The sequence below is a fragment of the Amblyraja radiata genome, chromosome 20 (genome assembly GCF_010909765.2).
Source record: "Amblyraja radiata isolate CabotCenter1 chromosome 20, sAmbRad1.1.pri, whole genome shotgun sequence".
NCBI classification, from domain to species: Eukaryota; Metazoa; Chordata; class Chondrichthyes; order Rajiformes; family Rajidae; genus Amblyraja; species Amblyraja radiata.
The window spans coordinates 19,345,835-19,369,345 of NC_045975.1; the positions used below are offsets into that span (position 1 = coordinate 19,345,835).

The window sequence follows — 23,511 nt, forward strand, 5'->3', positions numbered from 1 at the left end:
TTCTCTGAACATGCCATTCATGGCTTAGAGCTATCCAATCAATCACAGTCCATCCATCCAACCTTCTGCAAAGCTCAGTAATTCTAATCTGTGTGACAGCAGGAATCATTCTCAGGTTACTACACAATGTCTTGCGTTTTACTCTCAACCTTGAATACTGAAACCAAGTTGGGCGACATAGTGGCTCAGCTGGTGAAACATGCACTCAGAGACCTGTGTTTAACCCTGTCCATGGGTGTTGTCTTTATGGAGTTTGCACGCTTTCCCTGTGACCTTGTGGGTTTCTTCCCCGTGCTCTAGTTTCCCTCCACATCCCAAAGACATGCGGTTAGCCAGTTAATTGGCCTCTAAAATTGTCCCTAATGTGTAGGGTGTGTGTGAGAAAGTGGGATAACATAGAACATGTGTGTACATTGGTCAGTGAGGACTTGGTAGGCCAAAGAGCTTGTTTGCATTTCAAAGAGCTTGTTTCCATACTGTATCTCGAAATTAAAATATATCCCTAAAGTAATTGATTTAAAGTAATCAATTACATCTGTCAATTTACATTCCATCTCCAAAATCTTTTACACCATTCTACTTCCGCAATTCACTTTCTCATTGTGCAAACACCTTTTCATCAGATTTTGTTTATGGATTTACACATCTTTCAATCTCTCACATATTCAGTATTGAATATCTATTTCAAATGGACATAAGAGAGTTTGCATTGTTGAGTGCTATTGCTGCAATCATTGCAACTCACCGAGCTTATGGGATGAAATCAGAAAATGCTGGGAACACTCAGTGAAACCATCTGTGGAAAGATAAAGAGTTAATGTTTTAGGTCTAGCAATGTGTCAGAAGTGGAAAAGAGATAAAACGTTAGTTTTAGGTTGCAGAGAAGGTAGGAGAAATGGGATCTTCCAAAATGCATCAATGTCCCAATATTTTTTAATGTCACCAGCTACTCAAAAACTCAAATCGTATTGAAATTCAAGCAGAGGTAGCATGATTGTTAATCCCAGAGTTACAAGCTGCAACTGTCCCAATAATTAAATGAACTGATATTAACCGAGGGATGCAACCTATCAAGTTTTGGTCGCATTCCTCCGAAGACAAAGCTCATAATGAATCCAAGATCAACAAATAATGCATTTTTCACTTGACTGGCTTCTTGGCTCATTTTTGGTGCTTTATTACTATTAAATTCAAACCTGTATTATCTGTAGGGCACAATAAATCCATTGGCAGAATTAAAAAAAAAAAACACGTTACCTATTAAACGATCTATACCAGCTTATACCAGTGAGATACAAATTACTCCAAAGTACAAAGACAAATATAAAGATAGCCACTTCAAACACACTAGCGATAATTCTCTTATATGAAAACGAAACCCGAGAGAAATAGCTGTGCAATCTAACATCTAAGTAAAGCAGTTTAAGCTACATTGTAGCAACCTTATACATCCTATAAGGATCCTTTCCTTAAAGCTGTCATTGTACACTTTAAGGTGCATGAATATTAAAAAAAAAATTTTAATACAGAAACCCAATATTGTCATAACACTTCTGATTAAATTCAAAAAGTACCGTTCTGAAAAGCCAATTACGGGGACGTTTGTTTTGTACGTCTGAGCAAAGAGCATTTTGCAATAATTTGCTTCACTGGATACAAAATTAAAAATGGAACGATGGTCATAAAAATTAAACAATTCACTTTTGTACAACTTAAGCAATTCAGTTTATTGCAAACTTTAACTAAAGGCATTAAATTTAACAAAGTATATTTACATTGTATATTGGATGCACATTGGAAATTGGACAAATGAAAATGTATCATACAACCAGAATCATTTGACAGCAAGATGCCAATACTTTTTACATTTTGTACTTGTGTGAGTGGTTCATGTCCATCCTGGCGGTGTATTAAAAACGATTGCCATTTTATCATGCAACCAAACACATAAACCTTGCAAACAAAAGATTGTCAAGATGGAATAGACTTTTATCCCCCATTTGGCAGCCACATCTATATAACATTGTAACTCCCACAGTTCCGGTTTGGAAATAATCCATCTTTTCCCAATCTAATTTTTTACTTTAAAAAAATTGTACACTATAATCCTACCACATTTTTAAGTAATTGCTACACTGGGATACTTAAAAGATGTTTCAGTATCCCAATCTTCAAGTATCTGTGATCAACTATTTTAGAAGTTTAAGTGGTGAATCAAGCATTAACAATTGTATTTGGATTTTATCACCCCAAAGCAGTTTGGTAGATCACAGAAAATTGCATTGCTGGGTTTGATTTTCTTTTCCAATGCTTATTTCTAGAGCTCTAATCCCAAGCTGTTTTTTTTTAAAACAGTGATGAAGTTGATATAAAATATTTCATTGACTTTGAACATATTAAGGTGCTTGAAGGATCCAACAATATAGTTACTGTAGATGCTGCAAAGAACAGGCCACACCAATAGGCGAGTGCACATCTTATTTGACTTTCCTGCAACAGATACTATTTTCTAATGTGAAAGAATTCTTCCACAAATTTATCAAGCATTACCATCATCTCATTTCACTTTAACCTGTACCATAGGCACTTTGTCAAATGACATTTTCAAAATTGCCTTAGTATAACCCAATGCTAGTCATCGCCTCCATTAACAGTCCAGTAAGGTCCCTTGAAGAGGTCCAATCTGCCAAACACTTTAAATCCCTGAATTCAAAATATGGAGTTACTGTCATACTTTCCTCAAGTAGGCTCTTCACTCCGTAGAAATTTATTTCAAAATAATCTTTTAGCCAACTCATATTACGTTAACTGCTCAGGCATCAGTTCATCCTGATCAAGCTCTATTCACCTGGCAAAATAAATGGATCTAAAAAAAACAAACTGGTTAAATGATTCAACGGAATTTTTTAAAACAGTAAAATGATCAGATCTTTAGTTAAGTGAACCACACAATAGCCACGTGCAATTCAAAGCTAATGCTCAGCATTCTTCACCTTTGATTTGTACAATCTGTTGCTCTGAAATTAAAAGATACAGAAGGACAAACATACTTATGGTTATTCAGTGACATACCAAATGATCAACTCATATTGAGTAACAAGTATATTTAAGCTCTGACTTAAAAGAGTTTCCAAGACTAATCTAGATTTCAAGAAATGTTTACAAATAAAATCTGAAGGAAAGAGTCACTCTTGAACATTTACAATTATTTTTTTTCCTAGCAATTGGTTTAATATAGGCAACTCGATCAAAATAACACTTTTACATTTGCATTTCACCTCTACAATTTACACTGCCCACTTGGAAGAAACACTGAAAGTTAAATTCTTATACAAGATGAAAAAAAGTATGAAAATTTCTAAACACTTTGGTCACACTATGTGTTCCAATTGGTATATTTCAATTATATACGTTAGGTTTAAGTATACACACTTTTATAAAATATTCTACTCTTATAACCATGGCAACAATACTAATTATGTGAGTGGCAAGATATTTAATGGACTGATCAACCCATTTAAAAGGACATGTATTCGAAACAAATGCACGCAACAGTTCTTTGCATCTGTTAACATGTAATACCCTCATTTATACATTTCATTCAAACTCTTCTTTGCACATCCATCTTTAAAAAAAAATACGATAAGAATATTGCTGGTCCTGATCCCATGTAAATTTAGTGCAGCAGTGACTGGCTTTGATTGGCCTAAACCCAGTGCCTCCAGTGAACCCCACTGATACCCCTGGATAGTAGCTGCTCAGGCTGGAGTAGACAACAGCAGGCAGAATTATTCATGCAGGTCCATTAATTGAAGCTTCAGGTGACAGGACTTGTTGAGCCATCCTTAAAAAAAACACAAAAAGCTATTTTCAGCAACTGAGGAAATCTTATGCCCCCACAAGCAAAATTGATTCAAATCTCAGTTGAACAGTTACATAAAAATATGTTTAGCATACAGTATAAAGCAGCTTCATACAATTAGCAATCAGCATCATTCAGACTACAAATTAGCACTTTTCTTCCCTGACACATGGTGCACATTTGAAGTCCATATGGAATGCAAGGAATACTCAGAATTTAAGTCAGCCAAATGAAAATTATGGCATGGTTTATTAAATTTGCGACATACCATCAGCCAAGTGACTACAACATTTAATATTTTATTCAGATAAATTAGCACCATTTTAAATCCACTTACTTTGGATGAATTAGTCTGATCCATTTTCAGCTATGCTGCCAAGTGGAATGGAAGTACTCAAGTGGGCCTGCTAATTTGGATAGAATCTACAATACAGAAACCAACCATTCAATCCAATTAGTTTCTGTTGACCTTTATGCTGGACACCATTACGATTTCTCACTCAAACCATTCCTTTCCCTGTATTTATCTACCTTTCTCATAATGGCCCAATCATCACCTTAATGAGCCATTTATTTGCTTCAATTCTTGCAGATGGGCTTCCTACACAATGCACACAAGAGTTATTTGAATTTGACAACACGTAATACTCTAACTTACACATTTCATTCAAACTCTTTTCTGCAAATCTTTTTTTTAAATTGTAAGAATTTTGCCTTTCCTGATCCCGTGTAAATTTAGTGCAGCAGTGACAGGGTTTGATAAGCTGAAGATCAGTGCCTACAGTGAACCTAACCAATACCCCTAGATTGTAATATTCCAGGAATCAATATGGTGAGCTTTGCTGCATTCCTCAATGACAAGTATATCCTTCATTGAAAAGGGAGACCAGACCTGTATTTCAGATGTGATATCCCCAGCATTCTACATAATTGGAGCAAGACATTTCTTGTCCTGTATTCAAATTATCTTGCAATACAGGCAAACATACTATTTGTCTTCCTTATTGCTTGTCAAGCCAACACGTCAATTTCCAGTGATTTGTGTAAAACGACACATAGGTTGCTTTGTCAAATGTTCTCCATTTAAACATTTTCTGCCTTTCTATTTTGATACCAAAGTGGACAACCTTACCATTTTCATATGTCCATGAAGCCACTCTGAAATATTCCACACAGCCACAATGCCGCCTAGCTTGGTAACGTCAGCAAACCGGGGTACATTACATGAACCTATTGTACAAACCACTGATATAGATTGTGAACAACAGGGGCCCTTGCACCATCGCGCAGGACTCATCGTGCAGGACATCTGTGGTAACTAAATATGCAATTTGGTATAAAGAGTGGGAACACGATTAGCATATTCAATCCCTGGAGCCGGTTTTGTCATTCAATGTGATTATGGTTAATCCAACATTCCTCATCTTCATATCCTTGCTCCTTCCCTCAGGCGCTTGATTCTGACATTGATTAGAAATCGATCTCAGCCTTAAATATCCACAATGACTGCCCCATGGTTCTCTGCAGCAAGGAGTTCCAAAGACTTATAAATCTCAAAATAAATCTTTCCCTATTCCAATCTTAGATCGGCACTCCTATACTGAGATCATATTCTCTGGGCCTGGGCTATCCTACGACAGGAATCATCTCTCAGTATTTATCCTGTCTAGCCTGCAAGGAATATTATATTTCAATAAGATAATCTTCCATTCTTCTAAATTTCAATGAAGAGTATCCCAATTTGTTTTACCTTTCCATGTAGGATAATCCTTTCATACTTGCAATTTTCCTAGAGAACCCTTTCTAACCACCACCAATGAAATATCTTACTTAGCGAAGGACCAAAATTGTTTGCACCTCAAATGTCTCACTTATAAAACTACAGTAAGACTTCCCTACTATTTTATTCCACTTCTTTGAATAAAGAGGCATAATTCCATTGGGTTTCCCTTGTGTGCTGGCTTTCTGTGCTTTGTGCACAAGGGTCTGCCAATCCCTCTGTCCTGCAGCTTTACATAGTGTACCCTGATTTTGTTGATGGTTTTGTGCTGCATCTTAATAAAGGTTTTCTGAAAGCGTAATTATTTCACATCACATGATATCCTTGTTATCCAAAAAAAATTCCAATAGATTTTTCAGATATGATTTCCCTTTCACATTTCCGTTCACTCTCAGTTCAGGTTAGTTTAGTTTATTGTCACGTGTATCAAGGTACAGTGAAAAGCTTTTGCCCCAGTACTATTATTGTTTCCCCAAGTACTCTGTTATCATTTCCTTAAAATTCACTGACGACAAATTAAACTAGGCAAGTCATATTTGAGCAAGAGCAGGTCAGAGGCCAGATATTCTGTCGCATCTCATCTGCAAACGTACAAATGTCTTGCCTTCATCGTAAAGTGATAACGAGAGAGTATTGGATAATTCTCCATTTGCTGGAATGTTTCCATACACTACAAATCACTGAAGGACACACAATGATGGAGTAACTCAGCAGGTCAGGCAGCATCCGTGGAGGCCATGGATATGTTTCAGGCCGAGGATATGTTTCGGGGTCGAGAAGGGTCTCTTCAGTCTGAAGAAGGGTCTCGACCCGAAACGTCACCGATCCATGTTCTCCAGAGATGCTGCCTGAACTGCTGAGGTACTCCATCATTTTGTGTCCTTTTGCGTATTAACCAGCAACTGGAGATCTTTGTTTCTACACTCAAAATCAATAATCAGCCTTATTTGATTTTCATCTTACTTAACATAATAGCTGCGGTGTTACAATCCGTCAAAAGAACTGTTGCAGCATAACTCAAAACTGTGATCTATATTACCTGGCTATATTACCTGGAAGGTTAAGAGCAGCAAGTATATTAGAACAATGCTGCATCGGCAAGTTCTCCTAGAATCCTGGTTTAGAAATATATCACTAGAGCCAGGATTTTGCCATAAATGCCATCTTTTCATGCCTTTTTTGATGATTTCACCACGATAATGCCTTTTTCACAATCATGCCTAAATCAGCCTTTTTCGTAGTTTTGCTAAAAGGCCATGCTGTTTTCTCTAGTTGCACCGTGATTACAATGACGTTTTCTATGTTAACACGTTAATATTAATGTTATTATTAACGTGTTAACATAGTATAACTTACAAGAAAACTTTGGTCATTCATTCATTCGTGCTGCTGCCCGCTGGTTCAGTCTTCTCCAAGATCTATTTAAGAAAGAACTGCAGGTGCTGGAAAAATCGAAGGTAGACAAAAAATGTTGGAGAAACTCAGCGGGTGAGGCAGCATCTATGGAGAGTAAGAATAGGCGACGTTTCGGACCGAGACCCTTCTTCAGACTGATGTGAGGTGGGGGGGGGGGGGAAAGAAGAAAGGAAGAGACAGAGACAGTAGGATTAGAAAGAGAGCTCGGAAGGGAGAGGGGGAGAAGACAAGGGCTATCTAAAATTAGAGAAGTCAATGTTGATACAGCAGGGTGTAGACTACCCAAGCGAAATATCCAAGCTTGTCTCCTCACTACATTTACTGCTGGCTCCAGTCGCAAATCTGAGTTTTCGATTGATCTGTGCAAGGCATTCATTGATGCTGGAATTCCACTGTAGAAATTGGAAAACAAATCTCTCAGAGGTTTTTCAGAGAAATACACAGAGGATTTTTTAGAGGAACATAGACTAAGCAAGTCATCATTACCGAGAAATTATGTTGACAGCAACTTCAACATTGTTGTGCAGAAAATTAGAGATGAAGTTGCATGCACCAAAATATGGATCTCAATAGACGAGACAACTGATGCTGTGGGGAGATATGTTGCCAATGTGGTCATCGGTACACTGGAGGCAGGTCAACCATCAAAGGAGTATTTGTTGACATCGGAAGTATTGGAGAAGTCAAACAGCTCAACTATTGCTCAGTTGTTTATATCTTCACTTGCTGTACTTTGGCCAGAAGGTACAAAACACAAGAATGTTCTTCTGTTTGTGACTTAAAGTTTTATTCCCCAAAATGTTGCATTTAACATGCTTAGCTCAAGGCTTTCATAGAATTGCCAAGAACATACGTAGCTTGTTTCCAAATGTCGATCGCCTAGTTTCCAATGTCAAGAAAATCTTCCTCAAAGCACCATCACATGTGCAGTTGTTCAAGGAAATGGCACCCGAGATTCCGCTACCTCCTCAACCCGTTTTGACTAGGAGCGGTACATGGCTCTCTGCTGTACTCTACTATGCTGCAAATTTTGAAAAGATAAAATAGTCAACTGTTTTGAAGAAGAAGAATCTGCTGCTGTCAGGATCGTCAGTGAAATCATGCAGAAAAAGTCCCTCCACCGCGATCTTATTGCTTCCAATTTTGCAAACTTCCCACAAGCTATCATTTCCCTTGAGAAACGTGGCGAAACATTAGTGAATAACTTGCAGATTTTCAACAAAGTAACTGATGATATTCGTAAAATTCCTGGCGATGTAGGTAAAGACATACAAGGAAAATGTGAGAGTGATTTTAGCAAACAGAGATCTTGAAGAAATAGACAACATAATTAAAAGTTCTCAAAGGTAATGCACAAGATATCAACATGAAGATAGAGTCTGTAGCTTGTTTTGGGTATGCACCAGTGACCTCAGCTGAGGTAAAAATATGTTTTTCACAACTGAAGTATATTCTGTCTGACAGACAGCATAGTTTAACACCAAATAATTTGAAAAGAATGCCAGTAATTATGTGCAACCAGGCAACTTTGGTCATTTAATGTAGTATACCTTTATATTACCACTTTTAACTATATTTTGGTGGTGGAAATAAATGCCTTTTTGTGTCAATAAATGCCTTTTCCGTGCCTTTTTTGTAATTTTACTATGCCTTTTTGCCTGCCTATTTCAGAGTTTTTTAGTGCCTAAACATCCTGGCTCTATATATATCACCTTTTATTCTTCATCACAGAGGCAATAAGGATGAGCAATAAATGTTGGTCTCGCCAATGATGCCGACGTTTTCAACAAATAAAAGAAACATGCATGATTGAAGAACCCATTAAGACAGAAATGGTGGAATCTTTATGGGGTGGTGCAGTGCAGCAACAGTTAGTTCTGCTGCTTCATCGCTTCAGCAACCTGGGTTTGATACAGACCGTATAGAGTGATCATGTGATGCTCTAGTTTACTCCTACATTCCAAGGGCACATTTAGTAAGTTAACTGGATGCAATAAATTATCCCAAGTGTAGATGGGTAGCTGAAGAATTAGGATGAGTTGATGGGTGTGAGAAAGAACAGATCCCAGGGAAATAAGAGGAAGAATAGAACAGATGGTATTGCTCTTCTGGAAGTTAACAGAGACATAATGTGCTAAATTGCACCTTTGTGTCATAGTAATTGGGAAAGGGAACAAAAGGGCCCAGTGACAAGCTGTACATTGCAGGCAATTTTTATTGTAATCGTTAAACTTGAAGGTATTTCTTTCAGAATATCTGCCATCAACAAATCAAAATCTTCTCTGAAGCATCATGCAAAGACATTGAGAGAAAAGGAAGCATAGCCAAGCACACAAAAATGGGAAATGGAAAAGAATAAAGTTCCCCACAAAGCTCAACACAAATAAGCTCAAGGAATGAGTGTTAGAAAGGTAGCTGCTGGAGCTGGATGAATGTCAAAAAGTAAAACTAAAATTCAATAGTTTATATGATAAAAATAACATCATAGGTTTGCAGAAATTAGTCCATTGACTAATTCCATAGAAATTGCAGAAGCTTGAAAGGAACAAAATAAGCATGGGATTCTAAACAGTGGACCAACTGCCATATCTAGCCAACAGAACATGGTTCCAAAAGACATGACCAGGAACGTACATTTCAGCACACTACGGCCGCAATTATGGAAGTGAACATAGGTAAAATTAAAATTTAAGATTAGGATTATGTGTACAATTTTGGGCAACTGTCCTGCTATCCACCGTTGTGTAAATGCTTTCCAGCCGTGCATTATTCAAATAATAATGGAAATCCATAATTGTGCTGTATAAAGAAAACAAATATTGTTAGCTCATAAAGTCGCCCATGGGGTACTGCACACATGCCAGTGCTGCTGTGATAGGATTGCTGAGAATGAATGTCTAAGATTCCACTGAAATTAGTGAAAGACCAGAATCCAGTTAAATAACCCAGAACTGGAATCACACTGCGGTCACGGTGGCACAGCAGTAGAGTTGCTGCCTTACTGTGAATGCAGCGCTGAACACCCGGGTCCGATCCCGACTACGAGGGCTGTCTGTACGGAGTTTGTACGTTCTCCCCGTGAACTGCGTGGGTTTTCTCTGAGATCTTTCATTTCCTCCCACACTCCAAAGACGTACAGGTTTATAGGTTAATTAGCTTGGTAAATGTAAAAATTGTCCCTAGTGGGTGTAGGATAGTGTTAGTGTGCAGGGATCGATGGTCGGTGCGGACCCGGTGGGCCGAAGAGCCTGTATCTCAAAACTAAACTAAACTAAACAAAACATTTGGACTGATGAGGTTAACTTCCCACCAATGACAGCTGTAGTGTTCAAGAATACGCATGGTCTTATACCCATCTGTCTCAGTTTCTCTGATTCAACATGGATGATGTAAATCTTTATAACACCACACTACATAAGAAAACAAAAAAATACAAGCAGGTCCCTCAGCTACCTGGTCCCTCAAGCTTATTCCAATATTCAGAATAATTATACGTGGTCTTCCGAAGGCCTCATCTTTGCCCATTCCTATAGCCCTCAATTCCCTAAATATTCAAAAGAATTACATACCATTCTTTTATACACCCCCAGAATCCACTAAAGAGTTATTTAAAGAGGAGATAGACAACTCCAGCAGGATTTCTACACATCTCAGTGTAAATTACCACCCCCTTGTTTTGTAATTGTCTGTTTGTTCAAGACTTGTTCAAGATGGAAACATCTCAACATTCTATAATGCCCCTTTGGGATCTTATCAGTTTCAATTAATTCACCCCTAATTCGTTTAACTCCAGAGATTACAAATCAAACTTCTTTACCAGTGCGATGGAAAACCCTCTCATCCCAGGGATTCATCTAGTTAATCTCTTTTGAAACAACTTCTTAATTCCTTTCTTAAAAATGAGATCAGAAACCTGCAAAGTATTTCACAGAGAATATGGTGTGGCGTGACCCCACCAATACCATGTACAATTGTAACAATACTTGCAATAACGGCAACATTTGCCTTCTTATCTCCTTGTTACATTTGCCTGTTAACATTTTGTCAGCCATATTCAATTCGTTTGCAATCTCCCTATTTAGATAATAGTCTGCCTTTCGATTGCTCTACAGAACTATACAACCTCACAATTTCCTATCTTATTCTCCATTTGCCAAAGTTTTGCCTACTCACTCAACCAAATCAATTCTGCCTCGGAGTTCAAATATCCTCATCGCAAATGTTTGCATATATTTTAGAGTCATCAACAAACATGTATACCATACACATTTAAAGATCTGCAATTTGCTTATGTGGATAAGCTATAATTACATTACAGTGTAATAGTAAGAATTGGATATAGCCACCAAATATTCTCGCATTATAACAAATAGAATACTTTCTGACAACTGTGCTGACTTCATTCCATAAGATTACAGTTGAACTTTTATCTCATTATCCCTTTCATACAATTACTTCATATGCTTTGATTCTGTTAATATCTATAAATCTATCAACATCTTTCTCTTAGCAGACGAGCCCCAATAGCCTTCATCAGTAAAATGTTCACACCACAGGGTGAATGATTCTCTTCCTCATCTGCATCCCAAATATCCAAATCCTTGTATTTAGACTGTGGCCTTTGTTTCAAGACACGTAAACCAGATATTTAAAAATAATTTTGACATCTACTCTGCCAAGCTCCATAACAAGTTTGTCCTATTCAATTAGATATTCTAAACACAAGCAGGCATAGGCACAGCCTTGTCTCCTCCTACAACAATCCTGCAATCCCAGGAGTTAATCTGATATAATTCAATCATGTTGATTGAGCAATTTATTTACATAAAGAAAAACATTTCTACACGTTGGAAAAAGTATGCTATTCGCTTATGCCAATAAATTCTGTTCTGTAATATTTTAACAAGACAAACAAAATCAGAAAAGCAATCAGTTATATCCTACAATGCAAATAACTAGCTCAGAATGTGAATACTCATTTAATTATTTTGTATATTATTATATATAAACATCTCAGTTTAAAAATAAAATTAGACCTTTATATTAAAAGGAGTATACTATGACCTAGATCAACTTATTCTTAAGCAACCCTTGCTCATACCCAAAACGGAGTACTGATTTTGGATGATCAACCATAATCATAAAGAAGGGCCGAATGGACTACATCTGCACCTATTTTCTATGTTTCTAAAACAAGCCATTTCCTGCTTCTGTAACTATTTAATAACCCCATCAATTTAGTTTATTAGGATTCACAACGAATCAAAATAGTTTTAGTGTGTAAGGAATAACACAAATTAAGTCTACCATTTGTCAAAAAAAGTCACTTTCAGGCTAGTGAACAGCTTGTATTACTATTAGATGATATAATTCTGCTTTTATAATACATAACTCAGAAGTATTTGACAAGCTGCCAGCGAATAATACTGGATAATAGTGATGTGCAAGCGAAAGATACTGTTCATGAAACAAATATTGTAATAACCATCATCAAATAAATAAGGGATACTAAAGTTATACACTGTATCAGGTTAATCATTAAACTACATTGGATTCTTACTTGACTTCTTCCATTGATGCTACATTGTCAATGGGGCCATTCAAGGTGTCTTTTGCTCGAGATTTTATATTGTCTTCATCGGGCCTCAAACTGTTGATAAAATAGCTATGTTAAACATACAGACTAAACTGAAGCATGAAGACATTCTTGGTAACAAAGTAGGGATGGTATTTGAATTCATAGAGCATTCTAGTACTCTAGCACTATACGGTTTGATCACTTTATCGCAACTCATCTGGCCTGTCTTCCTTTATCTACAATTCTAGTGGCCTAGACAGGCTGATACATGGTAGATGCATGTCACCAATAATTCATGGACAAAACCTGCCTATTTTTGATCATTCTGCTGCAGCCCAAGGAGGTATGCTTGACCAGAAACCTTTGTTTTGTATGTGAGGAGATAGTCAGCCAAAGATAAAATGGACAATTTTAAATTGCTACATTAGGGCTCAAGGAATAATTATTTTGCACACTTCAACCAATTCTTATAATGATCATTTATTACACAATTATGTGAAAATCATCAGCTTTTAGTATATATATATCAAATACCCCCCCAATGAAAGAAAAACATATCTGATATTTCAAATGTATAAATGGAACAATTGACACTTCTATATAACGTAATCATTCTGTATGAACCAAACTAAACATACTCCAGCACTCATCCTTTACAGCTGTCAATTCAGGTTTGGTTGACTCTTTTTTTAGTGCATCTCACAACTACGTCACCCTACATCCTATGTAGCGTTTCCCTAATATGTAGCATCAATGTCCTGCTGTTCTACTGAAAATGTGCACCTTGTGCCAGTTAAGGGTATTTCATTGCACCACAACTAGATATTATTTGACAATTCATGCAGCTAATCATTTCAATTTCACAAACATGAAGTACAGATAACAATTACAGCCTGAAAATAAAATAATCTGAAAATAAAATAACCTGAAAATAAAATAATCTATCTAGTAAAAACAAAGCTTAGTAAATAACCCCAAATGGCCTCTTTCGTGCATGAAAAGGAGTAATCTATTGGTTACTTTTTCATACTTTATCAGGGAATCTTGTACGTTATAATGTGAAATCTGCATACCCATCTATTCGATAATCATTAGACAGTGACGTTGAGGTGACTTTTGCAGCTTCTAAATTATCTGGCGACGTATATTTTGAAGAAACATCTTCAGAGGTAGACAACTTTACGTCCTCACTAAACGGGAAAAAGACAAGTAGATTATTTTTCTGTAAACAGTTAATGTCTTTTCACACTCGTTATGAAACTCACTCTCCAATCATGCAATTTGTGAAAAAAATCACATGCAAATAGGAGGAAATCATGAATGAACGAGGATCATTTTGCAAGCAACATTAAACCTTGATGTATTATTTCAGATGTTGACTCAAAGTCATGCCATAATATGAAAATATATCTATGATGACACGTCTGCTTGTTCACACATACAGCATGTGGTTAATTCACACTTAATTGTAATACATACCGATAGGATTTCAACACTCTGAAGCCAAAAGCACGAGAGAAAGAGAAAGGAAGCTTAAATTGTGAAAATCTCCAATTGAACTACTATGAATTAGTTTTTTTTTCCACATTCAAATGATACTTAGTATAACTACAATAAAACATTTGGATTACTTTAATTCTACTGTGAGATTCCACCCCCTAAAGGTTTTCACCAAACACATTGGTCTTGGGGAAAATAAAACAGATGTCTGAACTTTAGTATTAACTTAACATTATCCTGTAAGATCTTAAACTAAATCTGTAATTATAATAAACATGTCAAAGGCACATTTCAAATAAAAATAAAATTTATGAAGTTCCTTTACTGACAAAAATTCAATTAATTGTTTTTGAATCAGCAAACAAGTGTTTGACTCCAGTTTCATGATTTTTTTTAAATAGTAAATCAATGTCAGTGCAGTTAGTAATTAATTAACTGAGCTGCAGTGCAGCAACTATTGTAAAAAACAATAAGCTGGCATCTGGCTCTCCACATAATGTTTGCCATGTTCCCTTCTAACTGGCGGATCCTGCTACCCTCACTCCCTTTCACCCCTCCTGGGTCTTTTTTCCCCGCAATATCTTCCAACTCATCGGAGTCCCAGTTCCTGCACTTCATTACAATTCACCAGGGCTCCATTTCCCATACTGCACTCCGACTCACCTATCCACACTTCATTCCGATTAACCCAAGGACAATGCACATGCTCTCCTTAAACTGATTTGGTCCTGCTTCCCATGCTCTCCTTAAATTGACCTGGTCCTGTGTCCCACACTCTCTGTAAATTGACATGGTCCCATTACCCATTTAAATTTATTAGGTGCACTGGGAATGTTATAATACCATTAACATATATTAAGAAAGTGAATTTTAAAAATGTTGTATTAATAGGGAATAACATCCAATAGTTTGGAAAATCTGCAAATCCAGCACAACAGTCCCAAATATGCTGGATTATCAGAGTTTTCTGTACTCAGAACAGTGCTGTATTATACTGCACTTCTGGTAAAAAAATACTTCACCAGTTGAATGACAAATGTGTACATATTCAAACTAGTTTGCCACATTTAGAAAAAGCATAAAACATATGCAATAGAATCTGCAACAAAAGAATATGCTGATTAAAATGTATTCACCTATAGGTTTCCTCAGAAAAAATCCTTTCAAAAGAAAGCAATAATGTAAAAGGTTAATTGGAAACTTAAGTTAAATTAAATTAAAAAGTAAGTTGCAGAGATCTGGGTATGAACAACACAAAAGTATAATGAAGCATTATAGAAGAACATAAATCCATTCATAAGCATCATCATAATTGATGTCACAATCAGGAAGAATTTGAGCAGTTCTGATGCTCTTCTTTTAAAATGGAATTTGATGGAAATTTGAAAATAGATTGAGTAACACGAGAGAGAACATTTGTGTCTGACTTGATGGTTACTGACAGCATTTCAAAATGGAAGGCCCATCTTTTCAGTTCACTCTATCATTGGATTCCACATGGAGATGATTAATGTTTTTAAAAATTATTCCCAAATGTTGAAGATATTTTAAAACATTATCAAATACAGCATTTTATCAAAGACATTTTCGTAGACATCCCTCTGACATGTTTTGTCAGAGGCTCTATTGCTGCTCTGAACATGCCACAGGACTTGAGATGCAATGGGCAAACATAATTGGTCCTCTCTCTTCCAAACCAAGCAAGTGTGGATTTACGTGGGTGACCAGAGGCAGCAAATTCAGGTGGTTAGATAGGGCAGGCAAGTCTGGCTCTGTGAAATTGTTTATAATTTCTCACTTACAATAAATTCAGAATAAATGTCTACCAACAAACCAAATACATAATTTAATAATCATTAAAGATATGGAACCAACAACCACATAAATTAATTGGAAGAAATACTATCTGCACATTTAGGTAAAGAGTTGATGTATACAAAAGATAGCAAAAATAGTGGAATATTTGGCAAAAAGCAATGTGGATACAAAGGAATTAACATGGAAGCAGCATAAGCAACAGCAATATTCAGTTGAACCAAATGCCCTGTTTATGTGCTGTAAATGCTATGTAATCCAGCAAATGTTGCTGTTATTCTAATGAACTATTTTAAATTTCTGAGAGATTTAATTTTATTCCTAATATACATTCACAGTCATAAAGTACACCAAACATTTGGTGAAGCAAAGGTAGAACTATTTAACTGCGAGAAATTCAAGTTGATCTTAAGAATGGAAATAATTTATAAACAAAACTTTATTTTTAGTAACATTGAAATAATAGTAACTGCAGGATGAACATGTCCAAAATTAGATAAGGGACAATACCACAATGTAATGTTCATTCACTTCATTAAGTAGCAATTAGTTGGGATGTCACACTCCTTTACCAAATCCCAAGGTTTCAGAGGTTTAACAAATTAGAAGCAATAAGATTGACTATTGGTTGTTGTCAAATAAGGAACAACGGATCCACTCTTAGACGTCTCCAATGGTATTGAAGGCTTCTACAGTGGGTAATGGAGTTGGTTGTTATTTTGGCAGTAAGAGGTAACTAGAGGCCCGGGTTAAAACAGGGAAATACCCATGTGATGAGACTTGGACATCAGATCCACAAGAGATGAACCATCAGAAACAATGAATTCCAATTTCACTGCACCCCATTGGCTCAGCACTAATACCTATGATGCTACACAGCTGGCAAAATGGAAGAAATACTCTTGCAACCAATAAGCCAGAAACAATGGGATAGAGGTGGAAGAAGTAGATTAGACGTGGATTAGATTATGGATGTCACATCAGAAGAGAACAAAAGTAGTAGGAGGAAGATGGGTCTTCTAGACAGAACATAACTATTTACCAAACTCCAGAATTTCATAAGAACCAAGACCTACATTCAGAAAGGAGGAACCCGGAATCTGGAATTCAGAGAAAGCTGGGCACCATTAATTCGAGATAGATCAGCTTGTGACTTGGTGGGTAGTAAACTGTGATTGCAAGCTGTGATTGCTCCTATTTTGGCTTTGTAGTTAAGGCACAATACCACAATGTAACATTTATTTCATTAAAGGGCAGTTATGAATTGGAAAGTTAGCTTGCTTTACTAACATCCAAAGACAGAGGCCTAAAGAATTGGAAAAAACAAGATTAGCCATCTGATTAAAGTTAAATACACCTTTCAACAGTGGAATTCTCCACCACAGAAGTAGTTGAGGCCAGTTCATTGGCTATATTTAAGAGGGAGTTAGATGTGGCCCTTGTGGCCCTTGTGGATCAGGGGGTATAGAGAGAAGGCAGGTACAGGATACTGAGTTGGATGATCAGCCATGATCATATTGAATGGCGGTGCAGGCTCGAAGGGCCGAATGGCCTACTCCTGCACCTATTTTCTATGTTTCTATGCCAATGCTGTTGCTCTAAAATTAGTGATAATTTTGTACATTAAAAACATTTATCGCTCACGAAATCGACATGATCTCCAAAGCACATAATTCCCTCAAGCTCAGTCAAAATCAAAATTAAGTAAATTTGGGGAAGAATCTATTGTCATTCACTAATGTCAGTATCTCAGTCCAAACAAGTTTCTTAAGTTTTATGTTAACTTTTCATGACGACCTGAAATGCCTTCATTTTAATATTAAGGTAGATTCCAATTTTACAAGGAATGGAAGTTTGCTAAATATTTAAATAGCCTCAAGATTAAAAAAAAAAAACAGTATTCAGGAGAAAATCACGACAGCAACCTACCTGTTAAACACAAAATGCTGGAGTAACTCAGCGAGACAGGCAGGATCTCGGGAGAGAAGGAATGGGTGACATGGTCTCGACCCGAAACGTCACCCATTTCTTCTTTCCCGAGATGCTGCCTGTCCCGCTGAGTTACTCCAGCATTTTGCGTCTACTTTAGATTTAAACCAGCATTTGCAGTTCTTTCCTACCTTTTAAACACAGCAGTTTCAGTTTTGGCATCTACTGTAAGGCTTACTGTCTCCTTCATGGAGCCATTTGTGACTGTCTCTGTTACTTGGTCTGTAGCCACCTCTTCATCCTCACCATCGGACAAATTGGGTTCTAAATTTAACGTGGCTGACCCTGCTTTTTGTTCTTTGTAGGCAAGGTGTGAGGTTGCAACAAAATCTGAAGATAGGATTAAAAATAAAGAATTACATAATTTGAAGAGCAAATAAAAGAACATTTTAAAACTTGGTTGATAATTCGTTCACAAATTGCACAATACAGACTTTTGATTTACTTTAACTGATTTGTTTAACAAATTGACAGCAAAAAAAATGTTCTCCCTAAAAAGTTATTGCTAATAATTCAGTGAAAAAAAACATTTAACACAAATGTCATAGAATATGATACCTTCCAAATAATCACATTTATATTACTTTCTTGATATTTGCAAATGATTAAATGAAATCAGGATAACTGAAGTTATCTACAGACAGGTTGTTGACACAGATTTTAGTGTGAGGTTAGTGCTCTCTGACATGACAATTAGTTGTGCTGAACTTGGTCTATACTTGTGAGACCTTCATGAACAGGCTCTTCAACTCACAATATCTGCACTGAACATGATGCCAGGTTAAACTAATATCCTCTGCGTGCACATGATCTATATCCCTCCATATCCATATGCCTGTCTATCTGCCTCCACCACCACACCTGGCAATTTCTCCTCTCTTTTCTGTAGCTGGCCTATATCCTGCAGAATACATTGACAGCAATCGTCACTGACTGCAAATCTAGATTTTTGTGGTATTTGTAAACTTACTAACTAACCCATCTACATTTACATCCAAATAATTTATATATATCACGAACAACAGTGGTCCTAGCAGATCCCTGTGGATTGCCACCGATCACAAATCTCCAGCCAGCATAACACTCTTCCAACAAAATCCTGTTTTCTATGAGTAGGCCAGTTCAGAAACCAAATGACCAAGTCACCGTGGATCCAATACATCTTAATTTTCTAGATATCCCTACCATGAGGGATGTTACAAATGCATTACAATAATCTAGAAGATGCCAAGATCCTTGTCAAGGTCCCTGCAATCTCCTCTCTTGCCTCTCTCAAAACGTGATAGATCCCATCAGGCCCTGGGCATGTATCCAACTTAATGCTCTTCAAGGGCCCACACATCACCTCCTTCTTGATCTCAAACTGCCCCAGCAAATTAGTCATTCCCACACTGATGTCACTGTCCACCATGTACTCCTGTTTGTTGAATGCAGATACAAAGTTTTATTTAGTGCCTTGTTTACGTCCTCTTTTCGCGGGTTACCTTCTAGTTTTTAATGTACATATAAAAAGCCATGGAATTTTCTTTAATCCCACTCACCAATTACATTTCATGGCTCCTTTTTCTCCTTCTAACTGGCAGCTTGAGTTCTTTCCTACTTGCATATTCTTCCAAGGTCCTATCTGATTTCATCTTTCTAAATCTTACATAGGCTTCCTTTTTCTGCATGACCAAATATACAACCACTTTAGTCATGCAATATTCCCTTACCTTGCCATCCTTATCCCTCCACCTTTTTGGAATATGAACTCGGATCAGCCTTTAAATGATTCCCATATGTCAGATGCGAACTTACCCGATAACAACGGTTTCCAATTTACTCTCCCTATTTCCAGCTAACAACACTGTAATCTCACATACCCCAATTTAGTACCTCCGCCAAGGTCCAGACTTACCCTTAATCATAACTATGTTAAAACTTATGTTGAGATCAGTTCCAGTGAAACACCAGTCACCTAGCCAGCCTCGTCTCCAGTCCATGGTTCAGTAGTCCCTCTTTGAGTTCAACTATCCACAAACTGTTTCAGGAAACCTTTTTAGATACTCCTTACAAGTTCTTCCCCTCTAAGCACTTTGCACTGAGTAGGTCCCAGTCAATAACATGGATGTTAATGTTGTCCACTACAAATTCCCTGTTGCTTTTGCATCTTTCTGTAATCTGTCAAAAATGAGTTACAAATTAATACAATGTTATCTGTAAAGAGATCTCAAGCAGCAGGATGGATTAACCATCTTCTGCTCTGAACTCCTTGAATCAATTAATATGTCTTAAATTAAATTGATAGTCAGGCAAAATTCGAAATTGAAAGATAAAGTTATAATAGTATTATAAATAATGCTTTACTTTGAGGGTCACACAGTTCATAGAACTGTTATCTCACATCACCAATGGCCTGGGTCCAATCACCAGCTTCATGGTCTGCATGTGGTAAATGTGCAATCTCCCTCCAACTGCATACGTTTCCTCCCACATCCCAAAGATATGCTGGTTGGAAGGTTAATTACCAACATTAAATTGCCCCTGTTTTGTAGATGGTATTAGAATCTGGGAGGAGTTGATGGAATATAGGGAAAATAAAAATAGGATTAGTGTAAATGGATGCGTATTGGTTGGCACAGGCTCGATGGCTTGTAAGGGGCTTTTTCATGCTGTACAGCTCAATGACAAAATCCTTTCATTCGCACAGAATCAATGAATCAATATCTTGGAGAAAACAGGTCCTGCAGATTATCCAGACTACACTCGAGGCATACAGGACTTGTTGATTGGAACATATGGCACCTACATCAAGATAGTTAGCTGAACGACATTTTAACAAATTACTTTGAGTTACAGGGAGGCCAAAGACATGTGGACTTAAGTAAAGCAGTCTCCAGAAATTCAGCATTCCCACTGACATTGGGAGAACACTAACCATAACTGCTCAATGAAGCCTAGTCAAGGCTGAGATTTCACTGCAAGGAGTTACCAAATTAAGGCATGCCAGTCAGGAAATCAGTGTACTCCACTTTCATCTGGCAAGTCGAACTGTAGCAACTGTGAGCAGGTTTGCTGTCCAAGTGTCAGGCTCTTCTCACAATACAATCACGATTGTATGACTGAACGTTCTTCATTTTATTGACATTGCTAAATAACACTAATTCAGCATTTGCAACAAAAAGGAATTACCTTCATGATGTGCTGCTACACAACTGTGTCGAGCATCCCCTGGGTCCAAACTGGTTTCCATTGCAATTGGGGAGCTACTTCTTAAAGGATCCTTTGACCTGAATGGAAAATATTTGTATTATTTTGGCTTACTCCAGTAGGCAATATTTATTAAATAATTACGCAGCATTCCACGTTGAGCCCGTTTTTCACATAGAGCTTGAAACTCGTTACATATTATTGGGAACTATTGAACTTCAACCCTGCAATCTCTACTCTTAATAACAGGACAGATTCCATCAGACCCTGGGGATTTTCCCACCTTAATGCTCTTCAAGAGCCGCAACACCACCTCGTTCTTGATCTCAAACTGCCCTAGTATATTATTATTCTTCACCCGGATCTCACTGACCCCCATGTGCATCTTATTAGTGAATACAGTTGCACCTCACCTACACCTTGCAACTGCAAGCTCAAATTTCCTCCTTTATCTCTGAACGTCCCTCTCTCCCCGATTACTATCTTGCCTTTAATGTACAGCCTGGGATTTTATTTAATCTGACTCACCAAAGACATTTCAATGTACCTTTTGGTCCTTCTAATTGACCACTGGAGTTCTTTCCTACTTGCTTTATATTCCTCAAAGGCCTGATTTCATCTTCTTAATCCTCACACGCCCATCCTTTTTCTTTTTGACCAAATTTATGACATTTTTGGCCATCCAAGGTTTCCAAATGTTGCCATCCTCATTCCTCTGTCTTACTGGAACACGCCAGTCCTGAGCTTTAATCAGCTAGCCTTTAAACAACTCCCATGTCAGATGCCACTTACCTAACAACTGGTTCCAATCTACTCTGCCTAGCTCCTGCCTGATAACATTATAATCTGCCTTATTCCAATTTAGGCTATGTTGCCTCAGCAGATGAACATTCAAGTATGTCCTCTCCGAATGTCGCTATGACTAAAGCAACACCACCACCTCTTTTATCTCCCTCTCTATTATATGTGATATCGAACCCTGGAATGTCAAGCTGCCAGTTGTATTCCTCTCGCAACCAAGTCTCCGGAATGGCCACAACATCATAGTTCCAATCACTGATCCAGGCTCTAAGTTCATCCATTTTAGCCACAATGCTCCTTGCATTGAAGTAAACACACTTCAGGCTAACAGTTTCACCATTGTTCATTAACCTGTCCCGGGCCTCCCTTTAAGACTTCCTGGTCCTAACCTTCTCTTCAGTCCTTCCATTTGCTGACCATTGTTCTGGTTCACACACCCCTGCTACATATTTATATTGTTCTCAAAAGAACACAGTTTCCTAGGTTATGCAAAAAAAAAAGCCTCTACATTAAGTTGCAACCAGGATATGAATTTGAACCAGGTAGAAGTGTAAAAAAACAAAACAATGACTAGGTCTAAAATTCATTGTAGTAACTCAGACTTCCTGATTAACTCACTTTAGAGCCTATTACCATTGGCAACTGAATGCACGAGCAGAGACATAAATATGACATCATACAGATCCTTTATAAGTGCGTTCATGCATTCTGCCGTGCCTCCCAAGTAGAGTGGGCATTAAGGCAGCCATACTCATCTTTGGTTTTGTCACAGTAATTATATAAAGATTGCACAATTGCCTTTGTCTACAACAGTAGCCTCCAAACGTTTCAGCATGAGGGCCACATTATATATTTGGCACATTTTTGCAGGCCATAGGAAAAAATAAAGAAATGTCAGTTTTATAAATTTAATGAACTCAAAAAGAACCTAAGTAAAACAAATGAAAGAAATTCAAAACAAAACTTGTAGCCATCAACCAAGGTTAAACTTTAAGCAGGTGAATTAATTTATACACACACACACACACATACACTTACGAGAGGGTATGTTGCAGCGAGTCGGGAGCATGGCTGAACCCTGCCCCCCAACACCCTGGCCCTCTTCTCTCTCTCCCCCCCACCCACGGCAACTCCAACCAAACCCAATGGAGGAAGCAGTGGAAGCGGGAGAAGCAGCCTTACCCGGGTTACTCTAAATATAAACGTTTAAAAGTCTCTGAAGAATACATCCAAACTAGAGATTTCCTATTAATGGAGCGCACGTCATTCTGTACTTAAGTGACCATCATGTGGAAGAGGAAAGTGAGCATGAATGCGCATCAGCAATTAACACATCTATCAGGACTATTACATCGAATGGCTGTGCGATCAGTTCAATGTATAGGTACAGGATTGTATGGGTTGATGCAAAATTGCTCAGCATGTGGTATATTCCACTGGGATTCGATTCCCATGCGTGTTATTTTCAATAGACTTTCGATTTTAGTTTCTCTGCACCAAAATTCCCACGTCAAAAAAATTAGGGTAAATTCCTGACAAACACCTTTGACAAACACTGCCTTGACATATTCATCTGCAGCA

General features: G+C 37.4%; 1 protein-coding gene across 11 annotated transcripts in view; it reads right to left on the reverse strand.

The window, feature by feature from the left end:
- Nucleotides 1–1,701: 1,701 nt before the first annotated feature.
- The window catches only part of ppp6r3 (protein phosphatase 6 regulatory subunit 3), a 91,036-nt gene continuing 69,226 nt past the window's right edge, over nt 1,702–23,511 (reverse strand). For 4 of the 11 annotated variants that reach the window (XM_033038924.1, XM_033038923.1, XM_033038921.1 and 1 more), the window contains exons 20-25: nt 21,112–21,209; nt 18,072–18,270; nt 14,116–14,133; nt 13,710–13,826; nt 12,619–12,708; nt 1,702–3,844 (exon numbers count right to left, since the gene is read on the reverse strand). In XM_033038924.1, the coding sequence (XP_032894815.1) occupies nt 3,793–3,844; nt 12,619–12,708; nt 13,710–13,826; nt 14,116–14,133; nt 18,072–18,270; nt 21,112–21,209 (574 nt within the window). In that variant the 3' untranslated portion in view covers nt 1,702–3,792. The remainder of the gene's footprint in view (nt 3,845–12,618; nt 12,709–13,709; nt 13,827–14,115; nt 14,134–18,071; nt 18,271–21,111; nt 21,210–23,511) is intronic. The other 7 variants (XM_033038932.1, XM_033038922.1, XM_033038930.1 and 4 more) reach the window with 5 other exon arrangements.